The sequence below is a fragment of the Felis catus genome, chromosome A1 (genome assembly GCF_018350175.1).
Source record: "Felis catus isolate Fca126 chromosome A1, F.catus_Fca126_mat1.0, whole genome shotgun sequence".
Taxonomy (NCBI): Eukaryota; Metazoa; Chordata; class Mammalia; order Carnivora; family Felidae; genus Felis; species Felis catus.
Genome location: NC_058368.1, coordinates 155639599 through 155658005, shown reverse-complemented (window position 1 = coordinate 155658005; position 18407 = coordinate 155639599). Strand labels below are relative to the sequence as shown.

The window sequence follows — 18407 nt, the reverse complement described above, 5'->3', positions numbered from 1 at the left end:
TCCAGCCACTTCCCACCGATAAAGACAGTACTTGCCCATCTGACTTTAGAGATCCTTCCTAAATTCCAGGCTACCTACTGAGCTCAAAATTCTGTACCCTTATTCCCTCCCAGCATTCTCTTGTTCTGGGTCCCTGAAAACCTCAACTTTTCATCAGATCTATTTTATGAGTTCTCTAAGATTTCTGGTAACCATAAAGCATAGGAATGAGCAAGTTATTAAGGTACTCCACTCTTCCTTGAGTTACACATATAGAAAAGTGTAACATTTATATGGTGCCCTGGTTTTCACAGGCAAGGTTGCTTATGTCCAGGGGTGAAGGGACAGAGCCACTTCCAGGAGACCTGCAGGGTAAAAGGATCAGTATTTTGACACACCTGTGGTCACTCTGCACCAGGTTCACAAGGATGGCAGGCTCTGCCTCCTCACAGCTTCATTTTTCCACCTACTGTGAAGGAAATACCTGAAGCTAGATTCACTAAAGCTGTGTAGTCTAGAGATGTGATGCCTGTCAACCTATTTCCTCCCAGAACTTGTATCCATCTCATTTTTCCTTGTCCTTGTCTGTCATAGCTTGAGACAGGCCTTTCTCTAATATTTCATTTTATCTAGAACACTTGATATAAATCAGGGCACCTCAAAATTGGAAAGATAATAGCATAAATATTAAAAAAAGAAAAAGGAAAAAAGAGAACCATAGTAGATGTCTTAGGGGTTAAGAATTAAACTTGAAAACTTACTATATTTAGATGACCTCATCTTGGTTCTGGATGTAGAAGGAGGCTGTTGATGACACATACCTGTCAAGCCCCATTCCCCCTCCAGAACTGAAAGTGGAAAATTAGTAATTTCTAGGTATATTTGAATTGTAGAAAACCTGCTAACATAACCCTAATTTTACTTTGCTTAAATAGTCCAGATTAACTCTTTACAGTGACTGAACTTACTGAATATTTGCTAAATATTTACTTCAGTTTACAGCTGAAAACATATCTTTAGGAAATGACATGAAAGAGTTGTATCTCTTCTTTGTTAGTGAATAATCACTTGCTTCTAAAGATAGCAATGAAAAATCAACAGTAATTGCTTCTAGATGTGGTGTCATTCAGAATGTGTAGACAAGTTGAGTTGTCTAATATGTTTTTAGACACAGCTCAAATTAATTAGGTAATTGAAAATCTATACTTGCCTTGTAAACAGAACTTAAAATTCAAGGCATATTCTCATCTATGATATTGTACCACTATTTGACTATGTGTACTGCTCAAGAACTGTAGCATTCCTCTTCCCATTCAAAGGATATACATTCTAATCCTTTTAAGTGATGTTTTCATTAACTAAATAGCACTTTTCAGGCAGTTTTTGTTCATTACTGTAGAATTGGCCTTGTAGCTGTTATTCATCAGTTAGTTTCCCTATTCATTGTTCTATGCTACCTTATAATTATTAGTTAATGTAAGGGATGAGTATTCTAAAAGTTGACCACCAGAAATTCTTGTGTTTTCAGTGAATCATTCATTATAATTATCTAGCATCAGGAATTCTGGGGAAATAACTGATTAGAGAATCATTTAGAATAACCTATCTAAATATGTGATATTTATGTAGATCACTAGTATTTTCCCTGATTATATATACTTAATCAGATCCAATATTTTCCTCTGCTTTTTATTCATTCAGTTTTCCAGTAATCACAGAGAATATAACTAGTTGCACTTCAAAAATCTCACTTAAAAAAAAATTAAAAATAGCCACCATGTTTTTTACAGCTTTCTGAACCAATTTGCGAGAAATCCTTCAAAGAATTTGGCAGTAAAGGTGACAACTCTCCTTTTACTGAGCTAACTCTTCCTTTTAAAGATAAAAAAAAAATTAAACTATTTTTGGAATGCTTTAGGATAAATAACCAAATAATATGAATTTGTATTTGTACTTGAAAATTATACATTTTGAGTTAATTTGTAAGAGCGATTACATTTACTGTCCCGATAGCACTGTCTCATGGCTCTTAATGCTGTGTCCCTGATTGTTGGAAAAGTAAGTCAGTGCCAGTAGTACCTAAGACAGAAATGTTCACCCTTCTTACCGTATATTAAGTATTGCTCTCCCTTCCCATGGCTGTCTGTGCTTCACTTGTCCTCTATTTCTCCTTCCCTCTGTCACTTCGGTCTGGGTCACTGCTCTTGATGGTTCCCTCTGTGTCTGTATTCTGACCTCTGACTCTCTGTCTCTCATCTGGTTTAGTCTCTGTGTCTGATTCTTTCCTTACAGTTTTTGGCTTCTGTGTCTCCCTGGCTTCAGTCCCCCCACCTAGAGTCTCTGTCTGCAGCCTGTGGCATCACATCTCCCCCAGCCCACCGTCTCTGCCCGCCCCTCCCTGCCTGACCTGTGTGGTTTGCCTGGGTCCACGGCCCGTCACTCCTCTTTGTGCACTTTGTGCCTCCCTCAAGCCACAAGGTCTCTGCCCTTAGCCACACATTCTGTGTCTGCTTCCATCTGCACCCACCCTGCCAGCTCTGTGTGTCTTGTCAGAGACGGACATCAAGTCACCAGTGACAAATCTGCTGGCAAAATTACCTGGAACACAGAACTCTTCAGAAAAACTGTATTGCTTTCTAAAAGTGATCAGAAACATCTAAAATATAAATTCATTAGTACCAAGGTGAAAATTCAAAGTGAACATTAGGTACCATAGGCAGGCCAGATATTTTCAGTGTATAAAATACCAAGATGTTCTAAGTTCGTTATCAGTACTTTAAAAGAAGTCATAGTATTTTTTTAAGTTTTTGTTTCATCATATTTTTAAAAAGATAGCCCTTTTTTAGAGGAAAATAGTTCTATTTAATGATAAATTTTGAGAGATAATTTGATGAGTGAGTTCAGTTTTTAGGTACTAGAATTGATGTAACAGATACATGATGTCTAAATATTCCTTGAGAATTGGTATGGAATTTCTGTCCATATTGTTTATTAATATCCCTTCACTCATACGGATCTCACCCCAAGTATTCAATATGTTATGCCAATAAATAAAGAAATTTTATGCCAGCTAGCGTATAGATATTTTGAATAATCTCATGACACAGTCCTTGACAGAATTCAGTTGTATTACATAATTTCTTAATTTCTAAAATACTTAGAAGTTACTTGTTGAAAATTTGGGCAAAGAAACATAAACATCGTTTTAAGCTTTGTATAGCAAAGATCTCTATAAATGAGACTCTTGTAAGAGACCTTAAATTAAAAATTGCTAATAATCGACTAAATTCAGTATTGGCTTAGAGATTCTTCTAATTTTAGCAAATACTTGAGGTATGTTTAGAAAGCAAATATGAATTATTTCAGATTTTTACTTTTATTTCCTTTTAGTAAATTGCCTTCAAAAAATTTTAGTGTTTCTTCCCATTTTAATTTATGTGGCAAAGTAGCCATACCTTTCCTGCTTAGTTTCCACAAGGAAAATGATAAAGCTTTGAAAAAGAGATAGTTGACTTAAGGCCACAAATACAAGTGATTAAATATAACCAATATTTGGGGCACCTAGGTGGCTCAGTCAGGTAAGCATCTGACTTCAGCTCAGGGCATGATCTCACGGTTCATGGGTTGGAGCCCCATGTTGGGCTGTGCGCTGACAACTCAGAACCTGGAGCCTGCTTTGGATTCTGTGTCTCCCTCTCTCTCTGCCCCTCCTCTGTGCTCTGTCTCCCTCTGTCTCTCAAAAATAAATAAACTTTAAAAATTTTTTTTAAAGTAAACATAACCAATATTTGAGAAACATTAGTGAGAAATGGTGGGAAAGCTACTTGTGGAATTAGATGATATGCAGTTTGAATTTTATAGTGAAAGTACAGTCTTCTATAACCTTTGTAGTTCCAATTTTTGCAGCACCAATATGGAAGAACAGTCTCTCAGAGTTACTTCGTTTTGCTTTTCTTCAGAAATAACATCAAGCATATAAAATCAACATATGTGGCAAAGCCCAAATTTCAGAAAACCCAAATTTAGTTATTTTTACCAATTAATAATTTCTAATTAATTAGTTTCCCCTAAGATTAGAGTCTAACTTCCTGTCTTTCCACAAACTTGAGTTATTCTTGGCTGTTTTGAGGCAAGAAACTAACTGTAAATATGTGTTCCTTAATTCCGTAAAGATTTATTGAGCACTTAATATGTACTAGGCACTAGTCTAGACTAACAGTGTAAAGATTGATAGATGTGCCTCTTGCCCCTCAAGGGGTTTGTGGTCTCCTAGCAAAGTCTTCTGTTTATTGCAAAGATTCTCTTTGTTCCTAAATAGAGAGCGTTCATTGAAATATATGGAGTGGGGAGGAAAGTTAAGGACATATGGTAAACTCCTTCAGGACCCAAGAGTAATTCTTAGTTCCCTGACATCCTCCTTTATTGACTGGTACCCCACTGCCACATAAGAGTTAGTGCATCTTCTGAAACTGTCCACCTTCCTTCCATGCTATTGTGAGACCCTGACTTTTTACTTCAGATACCTGTTTCAAATGAATATATTACTTGTCATTTCAAACTCTTTAATGGTAGTAAGTCACCACTTATGAGTAAAAGCTTTGGATTTGTCATGACTGTGGGTAGTTTGTATTCTCCCAAATATGTAGGAGAATTAATTGTACAATATGATCAGATGAAGATTTATAATCACACTGCCTATAAAATAGGGATAACACTAGTACCATCTCATCGGGTTATGGTCAGAATTAAGTGAAACCATCCATATAGGACTGTTAAAATTCCTGGCATATAGTTGAGGCTCAATAAATAGTCATTCTTCACTTTGCATGATCCCAAATACCCAAATTTCAGTTACCATAGTTTAGTTAAATAACGCCAAATTCCCCCCCCCCCCCCACACACACACACACAAAAACAAGGTTCACATTTCAGTTACCCCAATGTATTAACTGGGAATGATTGCATTCAGTACAAATCTCTATGTAAATAACAGAAGCACATCATGATCAGCAGCCAGTCACATCACTTCTTTCTAATTTTTCACTGGCCACTGCATATCTGTTATTCAGTTTATGCACAGATAGTACTATCTTCCATTTTATAAAAATAGATGACCAAAAGAGACCTGGCCAACAAAGATGAAAGTGCAGCAAAGAAATGGAATGCAGGAAGTAAAATTGTAAAGTGTTTGTGACGAAAAAGATGAAGATGTCCCGGAGAGAGTGACGCTAGCAAAAAACACTCCACATGAAATGAATGCTCAGAGGTATTTCACGACATTGGAAGTGTGAAGGATAAAATGCTGGAAGCTGATCCCAACTTAGGAGTATGAAAATTAGCCAAGGCATAGAAAAGATTTGCTTGAACTCTATCATAAGTTCTATGAGGAGAAGGCAAGCACTGTTTAAACAACTTTGGTAAGTTTTTTACCAAGAAATAGAACATTTTCATTCTCAGTGTTTCTAATGTTTTAAATTCTTTTTAACATTTATTTATTTTTGAGAGAGCGAGACAGAGCACAAGTAGAGGAGAGGACACAGAATCCAAAGCAGGCTCCATGCTCTGCACTGTCAGCACAGAGCCTGATGCGGGGCCCTAACTCACGTACTGCAAGATCATGACCTAAGCCGAGGTCAGACGCTTAACTGACTGAGCCACTCAGGTGCCTCTGTTTCTAATGCTTTAAATTACAGTGTACTAAATACAGTTGTTTTTACCATTTTTTTTTTAATTCCCCTACTTGCTTTTCGCTGGCCACAGGTGGATTTTTATGTTTTGACAAAAAAAAAAAAAATTTAAGGTCATGGAACAACCATAGTTTTTCCCATTGATTGTCATTATAACTGTGCATGGTTTCAACTTACATGGTCATTTTTTATAGTCATTTTATACTGTGCAGAGCAAGGACTTCCTATAGTTATTATTATTAGAAATTGTTTTATCCAGCAAGTCAAGTTCTGCAGTTTTAGAGAAATTGTTCAGTTTTTTTCAATATTGAGAATTAAAAAATTTCTGTCACTTCTCTCCTGCTTGTATCTTTGTATTTTCTAGACTAAGTCCTGATTCCAGTCATGTCTTTTCACAGCGTTAACTCTTAGAGCCTCCCCATGCATCTTCTATTGAAATACAGTATTTATCCTCAGTTTGCCTGTTCTTTAGTATTCAACCTCATTTCTTCATTGTCCTTAATCTACTAAAATTCCACGCTGACCCTTTTCCCTTTCATTCTTCTTGCTAATGTCCTGTTCTTCCACACTCCCTGAAAGACGCTTGGTTCTTTAATAAATTGTTTTTCTTTCAGAATGACACCTGCCCTAGAACATATCCCTGTGAGAAACTTCTTTAAATTCATTGGTTTCTTCCTTATGTTTCATCTACATTCCTGTCAATCATAGAAGACAAATGTCTTTCTTGAATTTAAATTATTACAAGAAATTCTGTGTAAGCAAAATGTAAAATTCTAGCTGGAAGTTAACCAAGTTAACACTTGGAAATGATGCCATGATTGGCAACAAAATAAAAATTAAAAATAAATGCTGTGCATTTTCACTATATACCTTTTTATACTTCTGGAGCCATGTAAATGTAGAGTTGGACATTCCAAAAAACCATTAAATTTTCATTAAATACATAATGATAATTGAAATCTTGCTTTCAGTTCTCCATTCACACATAGCTGCTTTGACATAATTGCTTCCTAGAGTTCTGAGGCTTTCAGAAGATGAAACCTTCATCTGCCTGATGTTATGTGCACACACCTAGAATGGAGAACAGGCTACTGAGAGCTGCAGTGAACTCTAGAGAAATAAATGTGGGTTTGGGCATGAGTGTTCTGCTCAGAAGAGATGTTGATAGCCTGGTTGGTTCTCTTTAAGACCTTTGGAATCATAGTGAGATGACTTTGAGGAGGATTCAGGTAATAACTTGACTTACTACCTCACTGTCTGAAACCAGGGACTTTGTCGGGTTTAAAATGCTAAAAGGAGTTTTTAATTTATATATTTAGATAGAGTTACTGTGTTGGAACTTAAAATTTTAAGTCTGGTACTACCTCTTTTCCGTGGTCGTTATTGCATTTCATGTTACTAAACATAAGTGTTCATTTTTCCAGAAAAGATATAAGTGTCTCTGTTAGTTCTGCTTTAGTTCATAGTTTCCTAAGGAGATTCCAGGGAAATTCAGAGACTCCAAATATTGCGATGGTAATGGCACCAAGATCAATTAATTTGGAATTTCTTTAACAAAAAAAAAAAAAAAAAAATACAGTGCCTAAAAGACTTATCTCCTATAAACAGAAATTCTCCTCTACTTCTCATTTACTTCTCTGAAGCCATGTCACCTCCTGAATTACTGGTTTCATTGGTCATAAGTTGTCATTTCTGTTAGGTGTATTTTACTACTCAACATAATGGAATATTTTTCATTAAACAAGTTGTGTGTCTCTTGCTCTACAGTGTAAGGAGAGTACAAATTTGAATGCAGAAGAACAGTGACTAGACTAATCAATGCAAGAACATCCTTAAAGCTTTTCTTGTGTAACAAGGGCAAACTCAGCTAAAAAGTTTGTTTAAATCCCACTTGACATAACAAGAACCTTTACACTTTATCTATCTGTGACTATCTGTGAATATACCTGACTCATCACCAGAGTGCCTTTCAACTCAGCCCTGCTCAGCTCAGTTGCTCTTCCTGCCTTATATAGATAGACATTTAAAATTCTTTGAGGCTTCTGGTGAAGGCTGTAGAGTTTTTATATTTAATATTATTTTATAGCACAGGAAGTTCATAGTTCATGAACACTGCAGCTCTACAAAATATAATGGAAGGATTTTTCCCCATATACGCAAAACCACTTTGTAGCCTCTGGCTATGTGGTTGTTTTACATCTGTGTCATGAACTTTTACTTCTAAGCAGCAATTATATCACAGCAGAGTCATTTTTTTTAATAACAAAAAGAAGTAACAACAACAACAAAAAAAGCCCTTCATAATCTGAATCTGAAAGTAAGATAATGAAGAGATTCTATGTCGGTAGTCCTACTACATTCTAGTTTTTCTCTACATATTTTATGAGTAAAGCGTTTGGCCATCAGTAGCTGTCCTTTCGCCCTGTTCTTGTCTTCTACTCTCTCCTGTGCCGAACAGTGCTATTAATCTATTTTACACATTTATTTCTTTTTTAACATTTTTATTTTTTAACGTTTATTTATTTTTGAGAGACAGAGAAAGAGTACAAGCAGGGGAGGGGCAGAGAGAGAGAGAGAGAGAGAGAGAGAGAGAGAGAATCCATAGCAGACTCCAGGCTCTGAGCTGTCAGCACAGAGCCTAATGCGGGGCTCCCACAAACGGTGAAATCATGACCTGAGCCAGACGCAAAACTGACTAAGCCACTCAGGTGCCTCACAACTTCAGTATTATTCTGTGCACTTTACCTGCAGGTACACTTATGTCTTAATTGCTTAATTTATCTTTGATGCCTCACTTTGTCTTAATGCACTTTTTTACTTAAAAATCCACACAAAGGTTTAACGGTTTAATCATTTCCATGTATTTTGAGGTAGTTTTCAATGAACTAAATTGTTGTAATGTGTGGTGTTGACTCTCTCACTGGAAGTTGCGAGGCATCTTTCCTTACTATCCTCAGTTGCCACAGTTTTCCTGGATGCCTGACTTTACTTCCTAGACCCAGAGAGAAACAAACCTCCGAGTGCTTGGATCTTGTCTCCTACCTTTGCCTTTTGTCCTGCTCCTTGACTAATGTGGTTCTTGGGGACCTACACCTGCCCTTCAGGTGAACAGTGCCTTTACACCCTGATGCATGGTCAGTGCTAGGTTATTAGGACACCTGCCGAGTGGAGGAAACTCTGAAAATAGCACCATCCAACCTGCCTTACCCTCTCTGCCTGACTTGTTCATCATTCTTAGATCTCCCAGTCTACTCTGTTGATTTAATTACATTCAAAATGTTTGTTTTGTTTTGGTTTTGTTCTTCTGCTAGAGAAATGACGTTTCTCATATATTCTTGAACAAAGCCCTCTCCTCTGTCTGGAGCATGAGCAGCTTTGGGAGCGGTGTTATTTGGAGAGATGAGGAAGCGAAGATCACCTTCCTAGCCAATAAGATAACTGATCAACAGGATAGTGTGAGTGAAAGCCGGATCTCCTCCACATCCAGGTGTCTTTATGCACATACCATACTGAGAACACTGTGGATAGCTCATGCATTAGCACATGCTTTGGCCCATAAGTACAAAAAGAATGGTGTCTATAATGTCCATAGGAGATATCATATCTCCTAGGTGGGGAGGTAAGACATGAAACTCCAGCTAACTTTTAAGGCTGCCAATTTATCTAAGTGGAAATGCAGTAAGTTCGGGGCCAAGGGAGACCACTGTGGTCCCCAGTGTATGGGCAAAACTTCCCAAAGGGATGAAACTTGAAGCAAGCCCTATAAGAATGTTTATTATTAACTTTGCCTCCACAATTTCCTGCTTCTTACCATTAGTGGATCTTGGCAGCCGGTTTTGCTGTCTTAGAATAGAGAATACTTACGGAGAGCCTAATAATACAAATCCTGGTGCTTTGTGCATTTCTGCTTAAAAACCAACTTCTCTTAACTCCCAAGATCCTAATAATAGAAAATGGTTAACTTCTCTTTGAGCAAATGTAGCTGTCCTGTTCTCCTGACAGTTTTTCTTCTTCCCCATTTAGATTATAAATACACAGGAGCCTGGGACCATGTGTTTCTTATCCTTACTTTGTAATTCCCTATGGATAAGACTGGCCTGCTTCGTACATTGTAATCTAATCACTCACTAAGAGGTCTCTGTATTTGTTGAAGGTGATGGATTAGCCTTTCAAGCGCCCCAGCCCAAGCATTGCTGGTTGTCTTGGGCATACCCATCACCTGCCTTCTTCTGATCTCTGTTTTCTCTTCCAACCAAATATGCTCCTGTTTGTTTTTTTTTTCCCCCTGATCACTCCATTTCCCTAGCATATTAAATATAATTTTATGGAGATGTCAAGACTTCTCTTAAGAATATGGGCTTTTATTTGTGGCGGCCCACATGCATTAACGGGAGATAGGCATGTTGGCTGATGAAATCTGCCCAAGTACAGAGAAAGCCTTAATTGAAAGCACCCAAGTTAATTTTAAAACCCATCAAGTTAATATAGCTTTACTTTTTCATTTAGGAAATGTTTTTAGCTACTATGTTTTCACTCATTTAGTATAATGTTTCCTCAAATTTACTTGAATTCACTTTTTTTTTCCAATTCACTAAAAATATTTTTCTCCAGCTATTGTTTTTAGACAACTAATGAACCTTTTCTCTGTGGTTCTCTCCTGCAAATGGGCTGGTTTCAATATGTGGGTTTTAATTTATATAATTGCTGTCTCTTATTCCTCTTTGTGATCCACTTTCCATTCTGTTTAGCAGACACTGGTTGCTTTGTAATTTTGAAAAAGGAATAGCATGCGTGTATACCTGGAAAGATAACAGCAAAATTATTCTTAAGTGAAATGTTGTATCTTGTAAACTATTTTTGGTAGACTGTCATCTTGAAACCTAACTTAAAGCAAATATGGATGTCTTCTCATCATTAATGCTACACCGATTCATTTCTTTAACATTAAAGAGGTATTGATTAGCTTCCTCCTCTGTGCCAGATACACTTTCAGGTGGTGAGGATCTCGCACTGAACTAGACAGACAAGGACCTTGCTCTTTACCAGCATACATTCTAGCCGAGGCTACAGTTGAGATGCAGACAACAATCGCATACAAAGATGGCAGTTGACTTCCCAACTCTTCTTCCCTTTACCATTGCTTCAAGGTCACATCTATGACGTTGTTACCTGTAGTGTTGTGTTAAATTTAGTCTCACAGTACTACTGCCCCCAATCTCGTGTTTAAGGGTCTTGTTCTAGTACAAGAGAGAAAGAATAGAGATGCTCCTGAGAGGGTCAAGTTTCTTGTTGTTACTCTGGAACTAAATGTGCTTTACTCTCAGAATTGTAAAGGTGAGAATTCATTCACTCATTCAGCAAACACTTATTAAACAGTGTATCAGTCAGGGTTCTATTATGTTCCAGGCTTTTATAACACCTACATGCCCTTAAGTACCTCACACTCTAGATGGAGGGTGAGAGACATAAAATAAAAATTACTGATAAATGTTATAGTAAAAACATACATATATCAAATAAGGGGAGCACTACAAAAGCAGGAACTAACTCTACGCGGGAGTAGGTTTCACCATCAGGTCACTTCTAAACTGCATCTTAAATTTTTTTTAATGTTTTATTTTTTGAGAGACAAAGACACAGCGTGGGCAGGGGAGGGGCAGAGAGAGAAGGAGACACAGAATCCAAAGCAGGCTTCAGGCTCTGAGCTGTCAGCATGGAGCCTGATGCAGGGCTCAAACCCACAAGCACGAGATCATGACTTGAGCCGAAGGTGGACGCTCAACCAACTGAGCCACCCAGGCACCCCACTTCTAAACTGCATCTTAAAGGTAGCTGGAAATAGAGCATGCTTCATTTATTCAGTGAATGTTTACTGAGCACCTTCTATGAGCCAGGCACAGTTGTAGGCACCATAGACACTGCAGTGAACTGGACAAAGTCCCTGTTCTCTTTGCAGCAGAGAAACCTACAATAAGCATATGACAAATAATTATATATTAGGTAGTGAGGCCTATTAATACCACAAAACAAAGCTTTAATAAGGGGAACAGAGAGTGATAACGGTTACTATTTTAGATAGGATAGTCAGAGAAGGCCTCTAATGAGATGACATTTGAGCAGAATCCTGAATGAATGAGACCAAAAAGCAAAGGGAAGCCATTTCAGACAGAAGGGCCAGCATGAATAAAGGTATAATAGTCGTAAAAAGTGTAACATCTTTAGTGCAAAGTGAGATATTCTCACTGAGCAAGATGGAATGCAAGCAGGGAGAGTGTGGTAGATGAGGCTGGGAAAGAAGGAAGGGAGGGAGGGAGGAAGAAATGGGAAAGGTCAAGAACAGTTTCTGGGTCTAAGCTTGGGTGACTGAGTGGGTGATAAAGCCATTAACCAACTCGGGGACCCCTGGAGGAGAGGCAGTTTTAGGGATGCAAATAATGAATTTGATTTGGGGCAGTGGGAAATACAGAATTGGATATTAGGAGTCAGGGCTAAAATACAAATTTGGCTCTTACCAGCATGTCATGGAAATTTAAAAAGAAGGAGCAAGAAGAGTAGTCAGCCTTGTCAGATACTGCAGAGAATTTTAATAGGATGAGAATTTTTAAAAGGCCATCAGATTTGACATTTGGAAGGTTGGCAATAACTTCAAGAAGGCCAATTTCAGTAGATGTCGATAGGGCAAAGCCACATCATGGTTCAGTTAGAAAGTGAAAGGGTAAGAGGCTGGGATTGTCCAGCCAAGGTGACTGTCTTCTCCCTTCCCAAAGCTCTTCCTTGGAAGCTTTGAACCTGAGGTCAGATCTTCTCCCACTCCTTCCTTAACTTTCTTCACATAAAGCCTAGTACTGGATGCTTGAGATGGGGACATGATGGAGGGACAAATATTCTCAGATCCTTGGGTCTCTGATGGGAAAGGGGCCAGGGATAGGGGAGCCTGATGTTGGTGAAGCAGGTATTAAAGGGAGCATCTTCAGTGGGGAACAGCAGGTCGGGCCTGTTCTGAGACCTGTCTCCAGAGGGGGAGAAAGATGAAACATATAAGTCTCTGTTGTATGTGGAAACCGGACCAGGAAGCTGAGGTAGGCTGCAGAGCAAAGGCTCTGGGGGGCTGGTGGGGGGAAACATGAATAATTAGTCAAGAAACTCAGCCCCGGTGAGAGAGTACAATGACAAAGCGTGAGGGCTGGGAGTAGAAGCTGACAGTTAACTGATAGACACTAGAAGAAATTTAGGGAGGAATGCTTAGGTTTCTCAGAGCACAGGAACTAAAGATGGGCAGGGAAGGCTATTGGCAGTGCTTGTGACCACAATGATAGCAGTGAGGGGATGGTTAATGAATTTAGGAATGGTCCCAGCAATACCTGGTATATAGATGTTCAACAAATATTTGTGAAGCCAAAAGGGGTCGTTCCTCCACAGGTAATGTGGAGGAAAAGGATTCGATACTGGAATTCTGAAGAGCTGTTAGAAAATGCCTAGGTTCCCTTCAGGGAGAGGATGGAGGCAGTGACTGAGATCCCAGACCTCTTAAAAGTACAAAGCCAGAGAGAGAGAGACCTATACCACGGAGGGAGTTAGAAGCATAGACCAGGGTGGGAAACCCACTCGTTTAATCCTGCAGACCCAAGGGATTACCGGTAGGTCTACTGGATTTCCTCACCCCTGCCCAAATACACCCCTGGCCTGTTTCTCTCACCTGCACCTCCATCTCTGCCCACTAGGGGGCAGGGCTCGAGGGCAAGGCTGGCGGCTGTTCCGAAGCCTCGAGGACCCTCAGTTCCTACCAGACTCCCTGCTCCGGTGCCGTCTTACCCCATGGCGGGACCCAGGCCCTCATACTTCTCCCCACTGCCAGGCAGTGGTAGGGGCGGGCCCAGAGGGCCAGTGCCGGTGCGGGTTGACACTCCGGCCTGGTTGACCGCCCAGGCGGCTCCGAGCATGCTGATGGTCCAGCCGGGAATCCAGCAGGGGGTCAGCCCAGGCCCTGAGGTGTGGGAGATGCCCCTGGGTCCCCTGCCATACAAATTCCGGGGCGGGATGGCACCCTGCACGCCCGGGGTCGGAGCTGGCAAGGTGGGAGCCTGGTTCCCGAGCCCCTCAGAGGGCACCTTCCCCAGGCCCTACATCGTCCTGCAGTGCATCCCAAGGTTGGCACTGCCAGAGGACGTCTCAGCCATAGAGAAAGAGATGGAGCAGCTGGCCAAGGAGCTGAGGCGAAAGAGAATGGCCCTGGGGTACTCACAGGCCGACGTGGCGTTTGCCGTGGGGGCTCTCTTTGGAAAGGTTCTTAGCCAGACAACCGTCTGCCGCTTTGAGGCCCAGCAGCTCAGCATCGCCAACATGTGGAAGTTGGGACTGCTGATGAAAATGTGGCTGGAGGAAGTGGACACCAAGAACTTTATGGGTGTATGCAAAATAGAGATGATCCTGCAGCAGGCTCGGAAGCGAAGACAGGAAAGCAGGGAGCGACGCATCGTAAACTATCTGGAGAAACTCTTCTTGCAGTGCCCGAAGCCCACACCCCAGCAAATCAGCCGCATCGCTGGGCAGCTCCGGCTACAGAAGGAACTGGTCCGAGTTTGGTTCTATAATCGGAACAAGATGGATGGTCAGCCAACCATTGATTTCTCCCCACAGGAGGATGTGGGGGCAGGGGGGTGGCCTCCTTTCCCAGGGGGGCCGGTATGCTTTCCTCTGGCATCAGGGCCCCATTTTGGTTCCCCCTGCTATGAAGAGCCCTATTTTACACACTTCACCCCTTACCCTGTGGAGGGGACCCACCTCTCTGCCCCAGCCACCCCTCTTGGCTACTCCAGGCTTTCAAACTGAGGGGCCCGCCCTTCTGGGCAGAGCTGAACTGGGGAAATGGGTGATGCCTGAGGTTCATTTCAGGGCTGTTAACATTAAGAGCTCCATTAACTGTCTAAAGAGGTTAATACTTAAGGGATGGTTTGGGAGTTGTTTAGGAAATTCAGGGGAGGGAAGTTGAAGTTTATTATTCCAGTGTTTTTACCTAGCATTGACTTTAAGGTACATTACGTATATGGTTTAGGATATTTTGTTTCTCTCTCTCTCTGTTATTAATTGAAAATTACTTGTGTCTGTTATTCCTTGTGATTATCAGTAAACATCGGATTTTTTCCTTATAAACACACCATTGGGTGAAAAATTGAAACACAGAAGATTATTTCAGTATACCTTTTTTTTTTTTTAATCAAAACCAAGCAGAACTTTATGTAAAAATAAACATAGAGTCCAAGATAATAGTAACCTCTGGGGGAAGGTTTGAGGTTGGGGTACAGAAAGAGTACACAAAACCTACCCAAGGGACCATGCTGAAATACAAGTGTTTTCTTGTGCTCCTCCCTTTCTTGAAAGATGCTTTTTTTTTTTTCCTCCTAATTCACCTTTTCATTTAGAGTGCTCAGTTTCAGGTGGAGGTCTCAATCCAGATCTCCACCTTATGGAATCCCACTGGTTTATCCACAGTCCTGCCCAGGTCATTGTGTTTGGAACCCCTTTCTTACTGAGGTTGGCAAGGTGGACAACACTTGCTCAGCCTCAACTCCAGCTTACTTCTCTGGTTCTCAGCTCCATTTGGTTTATTACCTGGCTGTTTTCCTTACTTTCTTTTGAACTCAGATATGCATCTTAGAGAATATCTGTGATGGTTGAGTCAACATTCCCTGGTTTTTGTGATGGTATATCTTATACCACTTTTCCAATCTCTCCTACGAAATTGGTCTTTTCTAGTTTTCTCCTTCTACATTGGTAAATTTTGATCATCATATACTAAACAGACATACCTGCATGTAATATTTATTGCTTTCTGATTCCATCACTAAATATTATATATGAGTCTTCTTAATTACTAATCTGTCAGTTTTTTCTTTCTCCTTTTTTTCCCCATAATCAGTTCTTACAAAATATTTATCTATAGGTATTTTCAAAGACCAAGTATTTGTAAAAATGTTTATCTTAGTTACTGCTGTTTTTATTTTATTTTATAATTAATTAACTTTTAGCTTTTATTTCTATTAATTGCTTTTTTCTAGTTTTCTCTGATTTCTCCCGATGTATATTTTTCTCTTGTCAGTGTTTGAAGATAAAACACTGATGATACATAGACGTTTGTGAAGATAGAGACAAACTTTAGATTCAACAGATGACTAATCACTTATTCTTGGACTCTCCCAGTAAAAGTCACAGAGCACCAGTCTCATTTCTTCCTTTTCCCAGACAGCCCTTCTGGACAACCTTGAAAGGGAGATGTTTCTGCAGAGGGCCAGGTAGTGTTTAATGCTGGGATGAACAACTGTGGTTGTGTCAACATTCAGCTCCTAAAAGATATGAGGAGGCTGTCTCTCACCCAGGCTGCTTCCTGAATTCTGTAGCCCCTGCGTATTTGGAGAATTGGTAATGGGCTTTTGATTTCGGGAACAGCTCCAAGGACCTGCCTCAGCACCTGCACAACTGCGTCTTGCACACAGCTGCTGCACCTCTGGTTAGGCAAGCACCACGTTGTGTCACTGATCAGCCTTCACATAACTTAAAATGCGATTTTTCCATCACTCGTCCTCCTGACTTGACTATGTAAAGAGAAAAGGCTGGACCTTAGGGAAACTTTGATCTTTAAAGGATTTCAGGTTTTTCAAAGATTTAAGATTATGAGTAGAAACCTTAATAATAAAACCCCCCAAAACTAAGAATTGAATTGCCCTTAGAATTGGGAGAAAACCAACAATGTGATGTCAGTACTGGACAGTATCAAAATACAGAGATCAAAATAACACAAAATCAAGTCAGATGTACCATGTCGCTAGCAAAGGTGTCAGTGATACTAGAGTGAAAACATTTTCAGTGGAATGGTTGGCAGAGGCAAAAGTCAAACAGTAGTCCAGAGTCTCCGTATTTACCAGATTTCCCCTAATGTCAATTAAAAACACGAATTCCAGCCACTCAATAAGATCTTCACCGTCATTCCGAAATATTTCTTTTATCAAATGTTTCCTTTATCTCATGTTTTCTTTAGACAAGGCAAGTATTCTTAACCTGAAGACGTCGAACCCCTTTACAGTACAGGCAGAATAGTGTGTTTGTACATGTGTGCATCTTTAAAGATGGTGATGATAGCTTTTATCACATTCTCAAAGGAGACGTAGCTCTTTGTAGATCTACGGTTTCAGAATTTTAGAAATACATTCCCTTTGGCCACCTTACTCTCAAGAGTTTTCCCTTGACCCAATACCAGTCTAACAGGTAATTCCTGGTTTTCTTTGAATCTGTATAGTCTGGATGTCTCTAGCTCAGCGTAGAATAGAGGACCTGAACCACTTCTTACATAAGTCTTTCAAATTCAGCCAAATACTCTATTAATTATTGCCTTTGTTGTTCTTATACTTTCATCAGTCTTTGACACTTTAATGAGTTTCCTATCATAAAGAACAATTTCTCTTGTTCCTAGAATCTTTCCTATCTATTGTCTAAGAAAACTTGAAGTGTTAAGATATGCTCCCTTATTCCAAAACATTGTTCTTGAAATATCATCTAAATGTTTTCTATAATTTCATATTTTTCAAGTATACATACTATACATCTTTGCCTATTATACTAAAACTACATCAGGAGATTTATTTTTCATTGTAGCCACTTCTGTTTATAGCTTCCTTCTAGAAATTGTCTTGCTTACTAAACAGTATTTGTTTCCTTGGCAGAATCTATTTTTTTTAAGGTACAAAATTGTATTATCTATGTAAAACAATGTTTTGAAAGTGAAAACTACAATGCCCTCCAATAAAATCCTAGCGGAATATGAGAGTATTTCTTGACAAGGTGGTTGTAAATGGAAAGAATAAAACTTAGGAAAATAAAATTTTGAAGAAGAGAGTCAGGGTGTCCTTATCCTACCAAATATTATGAAACTGCAATAAACAGTATGGTGGTGGTTACAGACAAAACTAACAAACAATTATTTGACTATTCCATTTTGTGGGAGTGTGAATTGAGGCAACCTTCATGAAAGGCTATTGGATAATTCATATGGGAAGTTTTAAAATGTGATTTTTCTTTGGACAATCATTTCGACTTTAATGAATTTTTATAAGAAAAAATTGTATGTGTGTGCAAAAATTTAGTGATGAGGGTGGTCATTAAAGCATTTTTTTAACAACAAAAAGTTAGAAACACCCTAAATGTTCAACAAAAGCTAAGTAAATCAAAAGGACCACCATATATGGTAAAAATTGTATTATAGAGTTACAGTTTTCACAAAATTCAGAATAGATTGTTGAGTGAGGCAAAACAGTTTATTAAGCTTTATGATACTTTTTATTTTTTAAGGAAAAGGTGTGTTACATATAGAAATATATACATAAGTAACTATCGTTGGTGATTTTATAAAATTGTTCTGCTATATGTATTATACAATAAAAATATTTAAGAAACATTTCTAAAGGAAGGTGCTAGGAAATCTAGAGTTCCTAAAAGTATTCATTCTTCCAGTCTTTTTTTATCTATAAAATGGTAATTTTTAATTATAAGGCAATTTTATTTCAAAATATTAAATTTGGCCTTTTCATTTTTAGTCAGATCTGTGGTTTCTTTAAAAAGAAAGGCAGTTCTCTAAACGGAGGAGTATTGGGATATATCAGAGACACATTGCTAAAAATTAGTTTTTTCCTTTAAATCAGATGCCCATTAATGTTAAAGAGCTGTAGTATAGCTTAGTGAGTGAAGACACCT

The 18407-nt window shown here is 39.1% G+C and overlaps 2 protein-coding genes across 9 annotated transcripts in view; both read left to right on the top strand.

Annotated features, from left to right (window-relative positions):
* FAM172A (family with sequence similarity 172 member A) overlaps positions 1-18407 on the top strand; it is a 427753-nt gene that overhangs the window by 284837 nt on the left and 124509 nt on the right. Inside the window, exon 10 of one of the 8 annotated variants that reach the window (XM_045040240.1) lies at positions 8978-9117. The exons of the other annotated variants lie outside the window; for them this stretch is intronic. Within the exon in view, the coding sequence (XP_044896175.1) occupies positions 8978-8985 (8 nt within the window). The 3' untranslated portion in view covers positions 8986-9117. Of the gene's footprint in view, positions 1-8977; positions 9118-18407 lie in introns of those variants that run through there. 8 annotated transcript variants of the gene reach the window in all.
* POU5F2 (POU domain class 5, transcription factor 2) lies at positions 11984-17533 on the top strand. The gene has a single exon (XM_019837078.3). The coding sequence runs from the start codon at positions 13482-13484 to the stop codon at positions 14493-14495; it is 1014 nt and encodes a 337-aa protein (XP_019692637.2). The 5' UTR covers positions 11984-13481; the 3' UTR covers positions 14496-17533.